The 20,172-nt window shown below is 41.1% G+C and overlaps 1 protein-coding gene across 1 annotated transcript in view; it reads right to left on the bottom strand.

The window, feature by feature from the left end:
• Window positions 1–1,028: 1,028 nt before the first annotated feature.
• Window positions 1,029–20,172, bottom strand: part of LOC124235145 (thrombospondin type-1 domain-containing protein 4-like) — a 342,518-nt gene continuing 323,374 nt past the window's right edge. The window contains exon 9 of the mRNA XM_046652754.1: window positions 1,029–1,143. Coding sequence (XP_046508710.1) covers window positions 1,042–1,143 — 102 coding nt within the window. The 3' untranslated portion in view covers window positions 1,029–1,041. The remainder of the gene's footprint in view (window positions 1,144–20,172) is intronic.

The following is a 20,172-nucleotide window of genomic DNA, read 5'->3' as shown; positions in this document are numbered from 1 at the left end:
AGAATAAATTTCTGTCGTTTAAGCCAAGTTTGTGGTACTTTGTTACGGCAGTCATAGGAAAAGAATACAGTCATCATGCCATCTTTTTACTCATTTCCAGAAATGAAGCAACATGAACTAATGCTGATTTACCCCAAAGTGTTGATTCCTCTGTTCCCATCACATACTGGGTAACAAAGTATGACCATCATTGTGGTGGTACACCCATGTGTGATGTTACAGTGCAAGGGAGCCTTCTAGAAGCCTCATTAAGCTGCTGGCTCTGAACTCTCCAACTTTGGAACTTAGTAGATCTTTCTTTTCACCTCTCAGATTTACTGCCACAATGCCTGCTCCCCCACTAAATAGCATTCGAAGATAGATGCCCATAAACTCTGCCAATGAAACCTTTTGGTTCCACTTAGAGACACAGAGGTGTTAAATCATATATACCAGGAGGCACACAGAAAGTAAATGAAAATTCTGGGTCTGCTTGTTGTCTTTGCTTGTATTTCTCTTCCCCAGATTCATTCATTCAGTCCCACCCAATGTTTATTGAGCACAAACTAAGTGACAACTATATCCAGAACTGGTTACATTTAAGCATGAAATTATGACTATACTGCTTTCAATCAATGAGTGATATTTTCTTCTTTCCCAAACACTCAGCCTGAAACTACAGGTTCCTTTTATTGCCATATGCCCTGGACTTCCCTCATCCCCACTCCTAACCCCACACCCTCAAAGAGAACTGACTTTTATGGGTGGCCTTTGCATGCCTTGGACTGGGGAGGCAGCCCAGAGGACAGTTCTGAGTTTGCTTCTACTAAGGCCTTACAGTATAACATGTTGGCTAATCTAAAGAAATATTGACTGTCAATAATATGTAATAATGAATACATAGTAATACTAATAAATTTGGGGAGGTTTAAAGACATAAACAAAATGTACATCTAATACATAGGATTTTATTTCAGATGGAAAAAAGTGCACTGTGGTAGGAATTTGAGGTCCAAGGCCTGGCTCTGCCATTTTTCAGCTGGGTGGTCTCTCTGGGTTCCATCACTCCATCTTAAGAAGTAGGTAGGCCTCAATGATCTGCAGAGCCCAAGTCCATGTCAGTTGTAGGTAAGCATCATCGTAACAGTGTGCCATGACGAGGATCTGAAAGTTATGTGAATGTGGTCAAGACTTTAGGCCCTTAACTCCCAAGGAATGTGTTACACAAAGAGACACAGACTAGCTCATCATGCAGGTAGTTATATCTGTTCTCTACCAGCTTTTGTAATCATTCCTTCAAACAATGATCCCTTAAGAACAAGGATCTCATCTTATTCATTTTGATGTTTGGAGCCTGGAACCCAGTAGGCATTTAATACACTTTTGTACAACAAATGGACAGATGTCTATTATTTATGACATTTTTCTCCAAGGAGCTCAGAAGGACATTTAGTGACAGCAAACTCTGATCCACCAGGTGAATCAAAAGAAAACGAACGGATTTATAGGTTAATGAATTCATTTAGAACAAATGAAGGACTGAGAGCAACCTAAGAGACTGTCTCCTTACTCATGGCCTTTTGGCAAAGAAATTCATGGCCCTTCCACAGCAGTTCAGTTGTCCTGGACATCTACATATTTTCAAGTTGGAGAAACACAGACACACAATTAAAGAGTGACTTTGCCAAGATCACAGAGCCCAAGAAAACTGAGATCAGATTATCCACCCACGTTTTTGGATAGGAATAGATGAACGTCAAAGAAAATACATTTTTTAAAAATAATGAAATGGATTTAATTAAATATGACGCCTAAAGAATCTTATTTCATTTATTTAAACACTTTCTTTTAAAAATACCCTGCATATTTGTTTTCTTTTAAAATCATGGAAAACTAAAATATCTTAGCACAAATTCCATAATCCTACCACTTTTCTTGTTTGGGGGGAGAGTGGGGAAGCAGACAGCTTTTTAGGTGTTTATTAAATAGAATTAAAAGGGAAATTAAAACTAAATTAAAATAATTAAAGTGTTATTTGAGTAGTATCACTTTAGACTTAGGAGTAGAAGATAAGTAAGTAAAGCAATCATTCCTCTCTGTTCACATCAATTTCCTCCTTCCCACCCGTGTGTCCCCCAAGCCCACATCATCTTCAGGTTGCTCCCTGATCCTCATAGTTGGTCCACCAACATTTCAACATCAGTGTGGCCATGGAAAACCTTGGCTCATTACTCCCAAGATCTCTCTTCCAACTGTGTGCTGCCACATTCACTCATTCTTTTTGCGTTTACAAAGACTTGTTGGGAAGCACTCTCCCCGACCCAGCATACGTACATTTCTCACTTGTAGCTGAGTGATCAAGGATGGACCTCTAGTACCAGATTGTTAGGGTTCAAATCTCAGGTCCACCACTCACTGTAACTTTGGGAAAGTTATGTAACCTGTCTAGAGCTCAGGTAGACCATCAGAAAACAGGGAGTGAGAAGAGCAGCTACATCATAAGATTGCGTTTACTGAAGGATTAGTATATGTCAAGTGCTCATCATAGAACCTGAGACGACGTAAATGCTTAATTAATCACAGTAAGTGATTATGAAAGTCACGGTAAAAACATTCCAGAAATGTGAATATGAGCATTCTCCCCACCCAAGAGCAGTGAGACAAAAGAGGTCAAGACACTGTCTTGTTTAGATGAAACTGCTCTTGCCCCACAAACTGCCTAAGAAAGCAATCTCGAGGAGGAGGCCTGGCTCACCCTGCGCTTCTACCCCACCCAGGGGAGCTGCAGGAAAGGGCAGTCGCTCAGGGGTTCCAGGCTTCCAGTTTGCAGTAAACCTTCTTCTCGTGTCACTTAGGGTGAACGGCATCAGGGAACAAACTTGTTTCCCTTCATCACTCCCTCCCAGATCACCTTTGTCACGCGGGTCTCATCTCCAGACCAGTCTACCCCTCTCCGAGCGTGGCCACTCTCCAACCCTCTCTGATAATCCCCAAACCTTGCCAGTCTGCCTTCCTAAATTAGGAATCTGTCATCCCAGCCATATCACTTAGTAGCTGCAAGTTTCTTAACTCTTCTGTGTCTCAGTTTCCTGTGTAAAATGGTGCTAATCATAATATCTACAGTTTAGGATTATGGAGAGCACTAAAGAAGTTATTCCAAGGAAAGCACATTCTAAGTGCTTTCCTAGACATACTACATGCTCAGTAAAACTGGCTGTCATTACAATCATTTGCCGCCACAGCCGCTGAAGCAGACTCCCTTGAGCTTCATCTTCTTTTCTGGATGTTCCCTTCCCTCCAGCCCACTAATTGGACCTGCTGGTCCCTGGGGCTCCATCCTCATATCCCAGGGCCTGGATGGAGGTGGAGTAAATGCTCCCTCACTCCCATCCCCACTATCCTCCTTCTTCTAAAACCTCCAGCTCCTCTGAAGTTCATGTTCTTCTAACCATTTCTCCCACTTCCCGTCTTGCTCCTGTATCTGCCATTCCCCCCTACAAAAACCAGAGTGATCTTTTAAAAATTTAATTCAAACCATATGCCTCTTCTGCTCAGAACCCTTCTGTGGCATACTATTCTTCTTGGAACAAAGTCCAAACCCTATCTACAAGTCTGACCTTATACCACTCACTCCCACTGACTACATAGCACAACTGGCCTTCTTGCTGTTTTGAAACACATGGCACTCACTCTCACCCTAGGGCCTTTGCACTTGCTGTTTCTGCTGCCCTCAACACCTACATTCTGGATCCTTCATATCATTCAGGCCTGAGTTCAAAAGTCATCCTCTCAGAAAATCTTCCGAGAGCTCCCAACGTAAGCCACCCCCCATTCACTATCAGTTTACGCCATTTCTTGTTCTTATGGCATTACCAACATCTGCAATCATCTAGATTTTTTTTAAAATTACTCTTTTTCTCTTTACTCTCTAGGATACAAGATCCATAAGATCAGGGATCTCTCCTTTATTGTTCATTGTAGAACCCCCTGAGCCTAGAATAGTGTCTGGCCCACAGTAACCATCAATAAACATTTGATGAAAAAACAAACACTAAAACTACAGGGTCCAAAGACCACAGAGCTCTGGCATTGGACAGACGGGTTTGAATCTGAGCTCTGCTATTTATTGGCTGAGTGACCTTTGACAAGTTATTTATCTCTCTCAGACTCAAATTCCTCAAACTAAAATACAGGGGGGAGGGAACGTGCACACCACCTGGGTTGTGATGAGGATTAATGAGACTGTGTCTAGAGCACCTGACACATTGCTGGGCAAATTCCAAGCATTCAATAAATAGTTGTTATAGTTATTATTATCCAGAGGACAATACAGACCTTAAACTTTAGAAAGATTAAGGTTAGTTAAAACTTGAATCTGTTTCTCTTTTTCAGAGAGTGGAGCAGTATAGAACCTAGCCAGAAGGATGTTTCTATCACTCCCACCCAGATGAAGGATTCCAAAGTATCATAACTTCTTGTATAAATTAGCAAGAGGAACTGAATTTTCCCTAGCCTAATTGAATGCATTTAGAATGGGGAAAAGAAAGAGAACACATTCCCCTGCAAAGAATAAGAGAAACTTTCAATTTCATTCTCCTAAGGAAGGGTCTATTTTGTGCAAACAATGCACATATGTACCCCCCTGCATCTTGTGCTTCTGAGAGCTCTCGAATCCAACATCTCCTTTACTTTCCTGTCTGGGGTCCCTAGATAATTAAAATAAGGAGAGAGAGAGGTCTGTTCTACTCCTTGGCATTCACGGCCACAGACAAAGCATATATATATGTCTATGCGGCACTTCCCTCCCTCTGGGGATCCTCCAAAATCTTTCCAAGCTCTAGCAGGGTCATTTTTTTATTTTAAAAGAAGTTGCATCAAGCCATCTAGGCAATTCCTTGTTTTTAGCTTGCTCAATAAAGGTGACCAGTGCCACAGAGGCAGTGTGGGCCCCTCTTTCACGTGGCTGATGAGAAGCATAATCAAAAATTCTCTTGTTCTTTTAAAGGTAGCTTTGGACAAGGAGTAGGGTAAAGCAAGTGGTTAGGTGTGGATACATCGATGAGGATAAGGCAGGGGGTTTGAGTGGGAAACAGTTCAGTTTTAGGCATGCTGACCTTGAGATGCCAGTGGGACTTTCAAGTTGCGATGGCCAGTGGGCAGGTGACCACATCTCTAAGTAATTCTGCTAGGAGGTATCGCTTATTCGTGTTATAACCGAGAATGTCCTTTGGCCTGAAATTATTATAGTTGAAGAATAATTTACAAAATGAAACCCAAATATACTTGGATTTTGGATTAGGGAGATTTCTGGTTGGGAAGGTAAAAAGAACATAGGGAGAAAGGGAGAGAAAGGACTAAGGGCAAGAATGAAAGTGAGGCTAGGACACAGAGGTGGAACAAAAGGAAGAAGGAGCAGGAAAGCAGAAAACACACAGATGCGCACATGGAAAGGAGACAGATAGACTGGGAGAGAGGGGACGGGAGGATGGGGGTGGTCGGGATGAGGGGACAGGCAGGGCCACAGGAGAGAGAGAGCCGGTCTAGAGCATATCGAAGGGAATCTGTTACTCAAGTTCAAATGCTTCGACTTGCCTTGCTGCCTGCCTACTTGGATAATGGTCATTGGAATAAACTATTATCTGACATTTTTGCTAGCACTTCCTAAATTAATCACCAGTCATAGTTCTTTTGGTGATCTTGCCATATATTAGTGTAGCTTGAGCCAATGAAAGCAGTCAACATGCCCTGGGCAACCCTTAGACAGAGCTGTCCAGTACATCTTTCTGTGATGACAGGTTGCTCTCTATCTGCACTGTCCAACATGGTAGCCTCTAGCCACAGTGGCTATTGAGCTTTATAAATGTGGCTAATGCAACCAAGGAACTGAATGTTAGATTTTATTTAGTTTTAATTAATTTCTCAGAGTATAGTATGTATATCAAAGGGGATAAAAAAGCAACATATATGACATAGTATACAAATGAACATTTAAAAAATTGAATAGCTATTATATTATTTTAAGGTATATGGGAAAACTATAACTAGTACCTCAAACCTATGATTTCACAGATATTGCATTTCTTAGAATAAGAAAAAATGAAATAGTGCATTTATTTGAAGACAAATGTTAAATAAATAACGGTACAGGTGGAACATGGAATAACTTGTGAAGGCTAAATGACTACACGACTAAAATCTGGAAAATACTAGACTAGACTGTTTTCCAAGAGCATTATACTGAAGATTGGGAAATGACTTTAATTGGTTACTGTGGACTCACAGAGTAAGAAAGAAGAGTTGTTTTTTCAACTGTTGTCAAAGAAGAGTGAGATAGAAGAGGAAAGAGGTGTAAGACTGAAAAAAATCTGCCAAGAAAGCAGAGATTTAGGGGAATTCAAGCCAAGCTCTGCGGTTGTTGTAGATGCGATTGGGCCAATCACCCATGTTCCAGCTCCTGCATCTGCTTGCGGGGTGAAGTGGGGCAAAACAGTGATGATGATATCCTAGAGATATCACATGGAGAAAATGAGGTAGGTCAACGTAGGCTGCTAACTGTAGAGAACCAGATGCAAATGGGGTTCAGTTTTAGTCCCTCCCCACTTTCCTTAGCTTCAGCTCCTTTTCCAGGATACCACCTGGACCCCATTTCTGTGGATCGCAGATACTTTATTAAAGGATATTAACCAATTTCTATGTTTTTGGCTATCCCATTTCCTGTGGTATGTTCACCAGAGTGTTTCCACTTGGTCCAAAATCCCTTCGGAGGCCCAGGATAAGTGGTCTATTATAAAAATGAGGTCTCTGACTATAGGTCTAATTTGGGTTATGAATATAGGGTGTGTGTCATCTTGCAAGGAGAGCAACAACCAGGTCATTGCATTTGCTGATCCTCTGAAAAAGCTGCCAGGATTTTGCCAGAGTGTGCCCTGAAAAATAGCCAAGGCACAAATTAACACCCACTTTCCGGCAACGATCACAATTTCTGAAAAAGCCACTTCCGCAAAACCCGAGGCAACCTGGAATAATCCGAGAGCCAAGACACAATTTATTACCTCACAAAGAACACAGAATTCTGATCCAGCAGCAAACTAGCTGCTGGGTTTTTTCCTTTCCCACACAAGCTGCATTTCAAAGGCCTGACACTCTCAATTTACAAGCCCAGCCTTTGAGAGGAATGCTTTAAATAGCCAAAGATTTATAGAATGTCATAACTGAAGATGATGTAGAGACTGCGTCCTCCTCAATCCCTCATCAGAGATGAGGCCCAAGCTGGGTAAGCACGTAACTTTCCCAGGATCACACACAGTGACAGACGATGATACAGCTAACCCTGAAACCAAAGTATTTGGACCCCAGGATCATTTCTCTTTCTAGCTTCCCCAATTTTTCTACTCAGTTCAAACATCAATCATGTTCTCCGATTAACATTTTAAAAGAAACATTTTTCATTTCCAACTAGCAGAACCCAAAAGGGGATTCAGGCATTGCTTGGGAGATGGAGCTAGAGAACATCAAAGGTGAGTTTCTAACCCTGGCAGACTTTTTCCATGAAAAGAGGAGGCACCTCGCATAGGGACAATCATAGTCTAGGCCTTAGGGTGACACAGGATAGCACATTCATTCACTGCTGGTGAGAATGTAAACTGGTACAACCATTCTGAAAAGAAAAAAATGACAATATGAATTAAAGATATCCAAACCACAATTTTGACCCAGAATTTCCACTTCTAGGAACTTTCTTTGAGGAAATAAGTAAAAAAGTGAGCAAATATGCATGTACAAGATGTTCTTTTGCAGGAGGGTAGTAGGTGGTAGCAAAAAATTGGAAACAACTTAAATATGTAACAGTAAGGTTTGGTGAAACAAATTTGGATACATCCGCCCTTGGGACATTATGTACCCAATAGTAAGGATATCTGTTTATATCCTCTAACACAGAGCAATGTTCATATGTTCATGGTATGTTGTTTAAAATGCATGTTATAAAACAGCACATATAGTATGATACCATTTTGGTTAAAATAAAGTTTTTTCATTTATTAGCAAACAAAAATATCTGAGATCATTGGATAATAGGACCTAGGAAGTTATAAATTTTTCTTTTTTTTGTTTGTCTTATTTTTTTGCAATGGAAATGTATTAATTCGTAAAGCATTTTTGAAAGGTCTTAAGAATGAAACAAGTTTATCATTTACTACCCAAGGTGGATAACCAACAAAAGAATAATCTTGATATGATTTCTACTGGCAGGTTCCATGAGTCAGATGGCGATGCTTATCTCTGCTCCAGCATCTGTCAAGCCTTCCTAATTACTCCTGCAGGTGGCCAGATGGAATTGGCTCTTTCCATTACAGGCGCCATTACGAGCCTCATGCCCAGAGCAGAAATGTGACCTCAGTGACTTATGCCCTTTCCTCCCCCTGGTATAAGGGAAGATCCCCTGCTGCTGTGCCCAACTCTTCCTCACCTTCCTTCTATGCTGAGACAGTCCAATGTAGCCAAAGGGGCCCTAGCTCTGACATCAGCTGGCCTGAGTTCAAGTATCGGTTCTACCACTGATTTGCTGTTCAACTTTATGCAAGTATCTTCACTTCTCTGAACCTGAGTTTCTTCTTTTGTAAAGGTGTGATTTACACATAACCAAATGCACCACCCTTAAGTCTACAGTTAATTGAGTTTTGACAAACATTTATAAATATTACAGATATTTACACTCATGTATCCACCACCTTACTCAAAATATAGAACATTTCCATTACCACAGAAAGTTCTCTTTTCGAGTCAGTTCCTCTAAACTTAAGCTTAGCTCCATCTGTTCTAGAACTACATATAAATGGAATCCTGCAGATGAATTCCTTTGTGTCTGGCTTCTTTTGATCAACGTTGCCTTTGAGATTCATCCATGTTTTTGCGAGTATCAGTACTTTGTTCCTTTTGGATGCTGACTATATCCATAGTATGAATATATCCCAGTTTGTTTATCTATTCACCCACTGATGGATGTCTGGGTTGTTTCCAGTTTGGGGCTATTATGAATAGAGCTGCTATTAATGTTCTTGTTCAAGTCCTGCGTGTATGTGTACGTGCATGTACATATATTTTGATTTCTCTTTAATAAATACCTAGGAATAGAATTGCTGGATCAGTTCTCCAAAGTGGTTGTGACATTTTATATGCTCACCAGCAATGGCTGAAGGTTCCAGTCTCTCATCCTCACCAACACTTGGCATTGCCAATAGTGAAAATACAGTGAAGCTGTATTTGTGGTATTGAAGTGGAGGTTTTAACTTGCATGTTCTTGATGACTAATGATGTTGAGCATCTTCACATGATTATTGACCATTCATATATCTTCTTTTGCTAAGTGTCAATTTAACCCTTTTGACATTTTACTAGGTTGTTAGTCTTATTATTATTAAGATTATGAGTTCTTAATATATTCTGGATACAAGTCCACGGTCACATAAAATGGTTTTAAAGATACTTTCTACCTACCTCAAACGTTCAAGGTAAGGAACAAATTAGACAATGCTGTGACAGTCTATAAACTTTAAGGATGGCCTTTCTTAATAGAAATCACAATTCCGCTACTTGTAAGGAAGAGTAAAACCAGGCTACAGAGACGTGAGGAAGCTCTTAGCTTTGTCTACCCCCTTGGAAAGCCTCTGGCAGTGCTGGAGGGATATAGGGTCTACCACCTGAGTCTCCTGATTCTGTGTCTTTCCCAACACTGCTTCCCCTTCAGCTCATGTCATAATTATCATTCCCTCATCTTTGCTTAGATTTTAGATCAATTTCTTTGCTCTAATCTCTAATTGCTTTCCTTCTTTCTTAAATACTGGGTTTTGAGCTTCCTGCAAGCAAGATTTTGTTTTTATTTTTCTATATGACTTGTTGATTATCCTCAGTTCTACTCATGGTCTTGCTTTTACCCCAAGGGCCAAAAGGTGCTTGTACTCTGGCCTGTCTATGTGGCTTCATGCCCGTGGTTCTATCCCAAGGATAGGCCACTCTTTATTTCCTGCATCTCTGGGCTTTTCCATGATCGACTAGACTTGGTTCCTCATTCTATCCCCTACAAATAGTATTGCCAGTATGCTCTGTGGGGTAGGAGGTGGATTCTGTTTCCCACGACAAAATACAGTCATGCGTCGCATAACAAGATTTTGGTCAATGACGGGTCACATATACGACATTGGTCCCATAAGATTAGTACCATATAGCCTAGGTGTGTAGTAAGCTATACCATCTAGGTTTGTGTAAGTACACTCTATAATGTTTGCACAATGACAAAATAGCCTAATCACGCATTTCTCAGAATGTATCCCAGTCGGTAAGTGATGCATGGCTGTAATAGCATTGGCTTTAGCATTGAAGGTTTTTAACAACTGATTTCTTATCATTTCTCTATCTAGTTTTTGTGGTTTTTAAAATAAGTTTCCCAATAGGAAAATATATTTATATTTTCCCTATTAAATTAAAAGATCAATAAAAAATGATAAGCAACGATTATAAGAGTTGACAATTCATTGTTCTTTCAATGACAAGTTACTCCTAACTGGAAGAAAAAATCCAGGCTCATGTGATTTTTTAACTCCTCTATGTGTTCATTTATTCATACATTCAGCATTTATTGATCACCGGCTAGATGTGAGCTACTGTGCTTGAAGCTGAAAATATAAACAAGACTCAGACACAAAATCTTACCCTGAGATATTCACTGAGTGGTGAGGAAAGCCAAGAGGAAAGGACCTTCCGTCTGCAAGATGGGAAGTGTCATAATGCAAGCACAAGGTGCTACAGGAGTTCAGGGGAGAAGTGAAATATTTATTCCTGGGGGTCATCAGGATTGACAGTGATGGTGCTGTTTCGCAGGAAAGGTAGTATTTGAGCAGTACATTAAAGCCTAAGTAGAAATATGACAGAAAGACAGGAAATAGTACTAGCATAAACAACTTTCTCCAAACCTTCCAAGATGCTAAAAACAAATCAGTTATAGAAATTACACCTAGCTAAACAGAATATTTGAAAAAGAGAGAGAGAGAAAGGGCAAGGAATAAAGAAATGAAGTAATGGCTATCTAACAATAAAAAAAGAAATTATACTTGGGTACGTCATGCTGGGGTGGCGTATCTCCCACAGCAGTACTATTTGATGTGAGTGCACGGAAAGAGACTAAGTAAGCAAGCAATAGATGTGCTCAGTCATAGAGTGCCCTGGACTGCTGCTTCTCAACACTGGCCATTTGACTGTCTGACTAGTATCTACCTCACCTCTGTGAAAAGAAAGACCAGGTCCATTTTGCTCACTGTTCTCTACCCAGAGCTGTGCCCGGCACATCGATGCACTCAAAATTTATTAAAGAAATGGATGTATGAAACCCTGGACGTGAGGCCACCGAGGGTGGTACAGCTCCTGCAGACAAATCCCTCACCCGGCGTGTCCTGGCCTTCTGCACCTGGACTTCTATCTTTCCACATTCATCCTGTGTTAGTATTTTGATTCTTGCTCTGCATCACTTAAACCACTATAATTTGAAGGTGATCTTAAAATATTTTGTGCCTATTTGAGAAATGACTTTTGGGGACATTCTTTTGTAATAGGAAATTTTAAAAGCCATTCCCCTAGGGCTGGCTCGAACCACTTTCACTTACAGAGACTGTTTTTAGGGGACGAAGCCCTGCCTAGGAATCTGATCTAGAAAAAGTATAAATGTATCCAACAACTATCTAGGCACAAATAGGTAAACACTATCACCCCTGCTTTCAGTTTGTAACTGTGCCACAGAAGTAACTTTTGTTATTTCTGAAGAAATCCCTAAAATGGAACTTGCTCTTTTATTGTAAAATTGCATTCCCAGGGCGAATCTACCTGTGGAATCGGCCAGCACAGAATGTACATGGACAGGGGGCAAAGAGCAGTCATCCATCAGGAAGCGCCAACCAAAGTCCCAATAAGATACCACCTCATACCCGCTGGTAACAATAAACAAAACAGATAATAACAAGTGTTGACAAGGTTGTGGAGAAATTGGAACCCTCACACATTGCTGATAGAAATGTTAAATGGTGCAGCTGCTTTGGAAAATAGTCTGGCAGTTCCATGAAAGGTTAAACATAGAGTCATTATATGACCCAGCAATTCCACTCCCAGATACATATCTAAGAGAAGTGAAAACATACATTCGCACAAAAACTTACACATGAATATTCATAGTAGCATTATTCATAACAGCCAAAAAGTGAAAACAACCTAATGACCATCAGCTGCTGTATGGATAAACAAATTGGCACATCTATACGATGAAATATTATTCAGCAATAAAAAAGAATAAAGTGCTGACACGTACCACAGTAGGGATGAACCTTGAAAACATTATGCTGAGTAAAAGAAGCCAGTCACAAAAGACCGCATATTGTATAATTCCATTTACATGAAATGTCCAGAGTAGGCAAAACTATAGACATGGAAAATAGATACGTCGTTGCCAGGGATTGGGGGTGAGAGTTCGGGGAGAAATGGAGTGTGACTGGTAATGGTTACAGGCTTTCTGTTTGGGGTAATGAAAATGTTATAAAATCAATAGCGGCAGTGGTTGCACAACCTTGTGAATACAGCACAAACTACTGAATTACACACCTTCAATATATGAAGTGTATGGTCTGTGAATTATATCTCAATAAAGTTGTTACAAAAAAACCGAGTAGGCAAGGTGAAATACAGAAGAGAAGCAGGGACAAAGTGGTGGAAGCCACTAGCTACATGTGGCTATTTAAATTTAAATGATTAAAAATGCAATAAAATTGAAAACTCAGTTCCTTGGTTGCAGAGCCACATTTCAAGCGCTCAGTAGCCACACGTGGTTTATGGTACCCACACAGTGCAGATATAGAACATTTCCATCATCTCAGAACATTCTAATCACACAGCGCTGCTCGAGATGGCTTATGTGGCTAGTGGGGGCTTAACGATTTCCCACCAATCCTTTCTGCTCTTTTTAAAGGCTACAGTTAAAGAACTCTTTCAAGTATTGTTGCAGGTAAGAATCTGTGTTCAGACCAAAGCAGCAGGTCCCTGTATGGAACAGAGCCACAGCAAGGCCTATTCCTTTATGGGTGTGTCACTCAACACATATGCAGTTGCTCTGTCCTGCTGGGACACTGGATGCTTTTTATTTCTTTAAAAAAAAAAAGCCAAAAACGAAGAAAGAAGGAAAAGAATTTCGGTATTGCTTTTATAATACTGGTGAAATAATAAACAATTGTTTAATGTTCTGAGCTGCAAGATTAAGCCCCTAGAGGAATAGGAGGGAAGATAAATCAATATTTACCAGTAGTCCTTATCCTACATTAAATATTAGCTTAAACTTAAAAACCCATGGTTTTCGTTGCTGCCTCTCCTTAAGCCCACATTTCACTAGTCTCTTGCTCTTGTAGAGAAAACAATCATTTCAGAAGCAGTGGGAAATATCTGAATCATGTCCATTATATATGTTTTACTGTCGTCTTTAATAGTTACTGTAAACATAGGGGTCGCAGGTAAACATCACCAGACCGAAATGGTTCAACCTTTGTAACAGCAACACATAAATGTCAGTAGGAGTCAAGCAGTATTACTAATAAACCCATAGGGTGAGCAAAATGAAGAGTAATTTGCCAGGATTTTTGACAAAACTTGTCTCATGTTTCACAGATCTGCATTAACCCTCAAAGCTAGAGACGTTGGCAGTCGCTGCTCGTCCTTGCAGACATAACCGGGACCTCCACACCGGTGGAACAACGCACCGCGCGTACAACCGCCATTTGCTCAGCTTGCGCAGCCACGCCCTTGGTTTCTTAGCTGCTGCGAAAACAGCGAAACGCAGTCTCTGGAGAAGCCAGAAGAAAGCCTCAGGAGGGACCGTGCAGCCAAAAAACAGGTCATTATATAACATTGGTTAGAGGGTCCAAACAGCAGATTTCCAGTTGCATATTAAAATGTTCATGGGTTTTGCCCTCCCTGGGGTCTCCAATAAAGATCCTTTATAAATACTAACTGAATAAAATTCCCCACACCGTCTCCATGGGGGATATACATTAAATACCAAGCTTTTCTTATCAATGCTAAGGCTAAGCTCTGAAGGTGAAATAATTTGCCTTAAATCACAGCCTGCCAGGAGGAGTCCAGGTGTGCTGGCATCTGAACCTGCTTTGTAAAACCTCATTATAATTGTATAGAATATGACAAGAAATATGATCATTATACAGAGAATTTTGGAAGTTAAGCGGTTATTTAATCAGTCATTTAAATGATTTATGGTTGGAAGGATCAAAGAATTAATGTTACAAAATTAAGCAAAAGGCAAAATGAAAGCAATGGGAGGGGGGACAGTTTGGTTTTCCCACGTTTTAACTCTTGTGAAAACGAACCCAACAAATACTCAAATATTGGCAATGAAATTAAATCGTTTTCTTTTTCCTGGGAGGAAGGAAAAATGACAATAAACTTTGTGTCATTCAACGCCTGGAGAAGACCTGGGCCTTCAAAAAAGTCTCCTAATCCTCCCACCTTTATTCCCAACTTAAGCTAAGAAAGGGAGAGAATTTATTCCTCCTCCTTCGGCCATTTAAGCCAAAAGCTGAAAGAGGCTGGGGTTTCCAACTCCTGCCTTGGCCCAATACCAAATGCCCGTGACAATGCCCATTCAGACCAACCTGGTCGCCAGTTCCATAAACAGCCCACAACCAGCACAACTCTTTCCCCTTCCTCCTTGTTTCCCCTGCTTCTCATAATTTAGCACCTTATCCATTTGATTGGCTCCACTGGAAACAGAAGCCATGTTTTATTTCTCCTTCTTCCCACTCCCACTCCTCTCCATGCTCCTCACAACAAAACATGATTCAGTCACACCACCAAACACAATCACAATCATCCTTCAGGATCAGAGCCTGGTATGTGGGAAAAATCAATGTTTGTTCAGTTTAAATAAAAATGTCTACTTCTTTGATGGCCACCTGAGGTAAATGATGAGAACTCTATTCATCCATTCACAATGCAAAAGACTCTGCTTGCTGTCTCTATGCAAGGATTATCCCCAGGCTACACGTGAGTCGAGGTCCACAGGGAGACCATGGGCCAAAATAGAAAATGAGTCTGGGCTGCAAAGAAACCTGGTTCCTCTTTACATCACTTGCATGTCTTCTCTTAATCCAGGTAGGACTACCCACATCTTCCCACTGCTTGCTCCCATGCTGCACTCAGGTTTCTACCCAAATATCATCTCCGTTCAAAGGCCTCCCTTGACCACATAATCTAGAACAGCACTACCACTATCATCTCTCTAGCCTCTTGCTGCTATTTAACTTTTCTTCAGCGCGGTTATCATCACTCACATTCTGTATTTGTGTATCTATTTAATATCTGTCTTCCCACTAGGATATAAGCTCCATGAGGGCAGGAACTTCTGTCTTGTTTACTGCCGTATCCACAGTGCACTGAAGGAATAAATGAATGGATGAATGAGCAACTGTCATTCACTCAGAAAGCATTTACCAAGCACCTAATCCTAATCTCTACCAATTACTGAGTGCTTACTAGATACAGACACTGTGCCGAAAGCACTTTTAGTAGGCTCACTGGGTGTTCTGTCAACACAACGATTTTCTGTCAATGGGCAATATTGTGTCTTTAATCAATAAAATGTCTCTTGCAGCAAACCCTAATGTAAACTATGGACTTTGGGTGATAATGATGTGTCATTGTAGGTTCATCAGTTGTAATAAATGTACTACTTTGGTGGGGGATGTTGATAATGGAGGAGGCCATGAATGTGTGGGGACAGTAGGACATGAGAAATCTCCATACCTTCCTTTCAATGTTTCCGTAAACCTAAATCTGCTTTAAAAAATAATTGTCTAAAAAAAGTCTCTTGTCCCACTATGGCAGTGACACATGTCCCTAGGGGCATTCACTATCTTCTCTTCACTCCAGTATGAAAAGCTTATAACATCTGTCAGTATGGGTATTAGAATGACTCCTACTATGTTCATTTCATTTTTAAGAATGTCCCTAATATTTATTCACTGGAGCCTGCTGGAGAAAAAACCCTTTTTAAAGCCAATAAGACACCACAACAACCAGATTTAAATGCTTTCATTTACTCTAAATAAATCAGTGGTGTAGCTTGGAGAATGAATCTTCCAGATAAGTAACAGATGGTAAGCTCTTCCGGGGAAAGTAGCTTCAGACTTCACACCTAACCAGGATCAACAACTTTTCTTAATGAAGAATCCATTTGAAGTTCTCAATTAATTTCACATCAAGTGGCTTCTACTGACTAGAGGATATGGTGTGGTGTCTGATAAGGTGAAAGCAGCCAATAAAATACATGGGGTTTGGAGTCCCACAGATGTAGGTTTGATTTCTAGCTCTGCCACTAATCAGCTGTGTAAAGTTAAGCAAGATCTTTTACTTCTTGGAGTTTGAATGTCCTTGCTGCTCAACTGTCATTGTTTAATGTGTAATAACTGTTTGGTTTGAGGATTGATTTTACCCCACTTACAAGCTAATGAGTTAATTTATTGCTGGCAGAAGATATAAGACCCTTGGGTCAGAGACAAAAGACTATTACAGCACAGCAAGCAGCATGTACATTAGCATTTGCATCAGTTACCCTTGTCCCCAAGTCCACAAGGGCAAAGCAGATAGATGTTGCACATGCAGTAGGTTTCCACTGCAGCTGAGTAACATTGAACTTGGGGAATGCACTGCTTTTAGAGCAAGCAATAAGCAAGCCTGCTCTTCATTCTAGAGGTAGATCTTACCTCATTTCTCAGGGTTGCTTGCTGAAAACATAACCCTGAAGAATGGCTCAGGTAAAAAGAAGTTATGGCTTCATATCTTTGGCATACTCAGTAAGACACATAAGAGCATGAAAGACTCATAGAGGATTATCTCCCAATAATAACATGATTGAATTATGCCCCACAGTGGCAGTAACATGGTACCCAAAGATGCTACCTGTTTCTCTCCAATCTTTCTCTTAGAAAGGCATCCTCGGGGCCGACCCCGTAGCCAAGTACTTAAGTTCATGTGCTCTGCTTCGGCGGCTCAGGGTTCAGATCCTGGGTGCAGACCTGGCACCCTTCATCAAGCCATGCTTCAGCAGCATCCCACATAGCAGAACTAGAAAGAACTACAACTAAAATATACAACTACGTACTGGGGTCTTTGGGGAGAAGAAGAAAAGAAAAAAAGATTGGCAACAGATGTTAGCTCAGAGCTGATGTACAAAGAAATAAAAAGAAAGGCATCCTCTTTTAAAAAAATCTATCCTTTTATTTGTATCATCACTCAAAGAATTCTAAAATGTTTGAGCTGGAAGGCATTTTGGAAAAAAATGGTTGTAAAATTTTAAGAAGCTATTAAAATTACACAGAATATTTTTAATGAATGGAGAAGTGCTTCATATAATGTTAGGAGAAAAAGTAGGATCCACAACTGTATTCAAAATATCTAAAAGTACTTTATATATGCATGATATTTTTATGTGTTTTACAAATTCTACAATGAAAATGTGCTACATCATGTCTCTACTTAGAAAAACAATTCAAGGTTCTAGTTCAGCCTCTTCACTTCACAGATGAGGAACTGAGAAGCAGACAGGTCAAATGACTTCCCCCAGATCCCCAGTAGGTCCTTTGCAGAGCTGGTACTGGAATGCATGCTCTCTGATTTCCAGTGCTGTGTCTGATGCCTTTTCTTCTAGGGATTTGCAAGGGGCAGCAGGGCAAGGCCAGGTATGGAGGGTCTGGCCAAGGTAACTATGACCCTTCGAACTAGGGAGAAGCAGTTCTTTGTATATTGAATGACTGCTGTAAGCTGGGCTCAAGTTCACCCGCCCATTACCACAGGGGGCATGAGGGAGAACATGGATCCTCTTGGGCCTGAGCTTCTTAAGGTAAGCCACTCATTGTTAATAGTTGGCAGCCAACCGAGATGTGGCTTAACCTAGGGCAAAACAAAGCCCTGAGTCTAGAGTAGGCAGAACTGAGGTTGGGCTCTGGTACAAACTCCTAAAGGGTTGGCTTCAGCCTGAGCTATCTGAATTACTTGTCTAGACAGTTCCCACTTCACTGGACAATTAAGTGGTGCTCCCGCTCCCTAAGCAATGTTCACGACTCATCTAACATGTCTTTCCCAGTCACGCACTTCTCTCTTCCTCCCCTGCTATTATTTTCAAATGACATTACTACACCATTGTACTTTTTATTTTATTTTTTGGTAGCAATGACTTCGCTATTCCTTATTTCAGGAGAAGAGCCCAACACAAGTTATTAGGAGATCTAATTGGAGTATTGGTCAATTAGTTCAGTTGAGTTAGAGTGGGCCCCTTGGAGTGTCATGGGGTTTATCTCTAAAAGTCTAGCAGTATAATTCTGGCCTTGCTTCCAAGGGGAGTGCATTTGTGGAGGGCATCTGGCTTTCTGACACCTGTCACAGACAACTCGAGTTACTGAGCCAACACTGAGGCCAGGCTTTTCTCCAGGCACAAGAGAGAGGGAAACAAAAGGTTTGGTCTTTGCCTTCATGTAATTTGGGGTCTAGAGGGAGGCAGACAAAGTTCGCAGTGACAATACATTGAGGTAACTGCTAGAAACTGCATGACTCCTCCCCTCTTCTCCTCAGCTCCCACCTTTCAAACTTTGGGGCAATGGAGGGAGCAGTGTCCGCAACTAAGAACATATCAGAGGGAGGAGATCTGAAAGTGGTTGAAAGGAAAACGCACAGCTGAGTACAGGTATTTCAATATGGACTCTGGAAAAACCTGTGTTCTGTAAAACAGTGCCCTAAAATTAGTATAGTTTATGGGAAAAGTAAAGGCCAACCACTTAAAACCTATGCCACTTTGTAACTAGACATCATCAAAAACAAGAATTTGTTCCTGGGATATAACTTAAGACCCCAAGCAGGAAGCTTAAAGTTCTGGAGTCTGCCTCAGGGGTATTAAAAATGTACAAAGACAAAAGAGTGGCAGTGCTGGCTTGCAGGTGCTGAGGCAAGGTGACGAAGCAGAGCTCTGCGCCCCAGGACAGCCATCAAAGGGCACAGGAGGAAGCATAACTAGCCGCAGTCCCGGAGCGCCGTCTGGCAGGAGGCATGCTTCTCCGGAAGGAGCCCTAGACATGCACTCCTTCTGAATGTGCTTAAAGTAGATCTGTAAAGGCTCCTGCCTATGCAGCACCCCACTGAAGGTTTTCTTTTCTTTCCTCTCTTTGTCCTGTTGAAGTTCGGTAGCATCTTTGGGTACCATGTTATAGATTCTATAATTCTCTTCCCATTATTCCACCTCCCCCTGCCTTGGAAAAATCACAGATGAATCCACTTAACGTCCATGGTATATTGACATCATTCCTTCTTTTGTCAGTCATTTCTGAACTAACCAATGACACAAGAACATGAGTTGTAACAGAACAGAGTGTACCGCACAGGACAGATGAGCCTAGTGCACAAACCCCATGAAACAGGCAGAAAGCTGCAGCGATGTCAGAGGCCTCAGGCCAGGGAAGACAGCCTGCTCTTCAGGCAACCAGAAGTGATAGAAATCAAAAAACTAAAAAATAATGGGGCTTGTGGGATATAGTAGAATCTTTGTTTCTTATATGCAACTTGAAGGTTTAATATATTACATAGTTTTGTGTGGATTACAAGGATTTTCATAACCTTGTGTTGACATTCTTGTATGGGATGGAATGCCCACTGTGTGGCCCTTGTGCTGGATGGGACCAAAGGTTGGATAAGGCAGGCCCTCACAAACAACCTGGGCTTGGCTGACATGGGAGTTACAAAGTAGAACCAACCTATGGAGACAAATTTACTGTCTCTACCATCTTCATCCTCTTACAAGCACACTGAGAAATGAGACTGAAGGAATCAATACACTCACGACTTAGCCTGTGCAGGGGATGGGGAGGTGCTGAAACAGGTCACTCACCCTGATGGGTAATGGGTTTTCCTAAATGACATGGAGCATGGCCTGGGCTACAGAAGGAAAAAGCAAAAACCAAAATCCTGCCTGCAAAAGAGATTCCACTCCCAAGATCTAAACCAGCAAATACACAGAGGGGAGGTAAGGAATAAAGTGGCCATGTACTAACTAGGCCATCAAGTCCTTATGGGCAGGGTCCACCTCCTGACACAGCATCTGAACAGAAA

This window comes from Equus quagga, chromosome 2 (genome assembly GCF_021613505.1).
Source record: "Equus quagga isolate Etosha38 chromosome 2, UCLA_HA_Equagga_1.0, whole genome shotgun sequence".
In the NCBI taxonomy this organism is placed as follows: Eukaryota; Metazoa; Chordata; class Mammalia; order Perissodactyla; family Equidae; genus Equus; species Equus quagga.
Note: the sequence above shows the minus strand (reverse complement) of the source record. Positions and strands in the feature narration are given on the sequence as shown.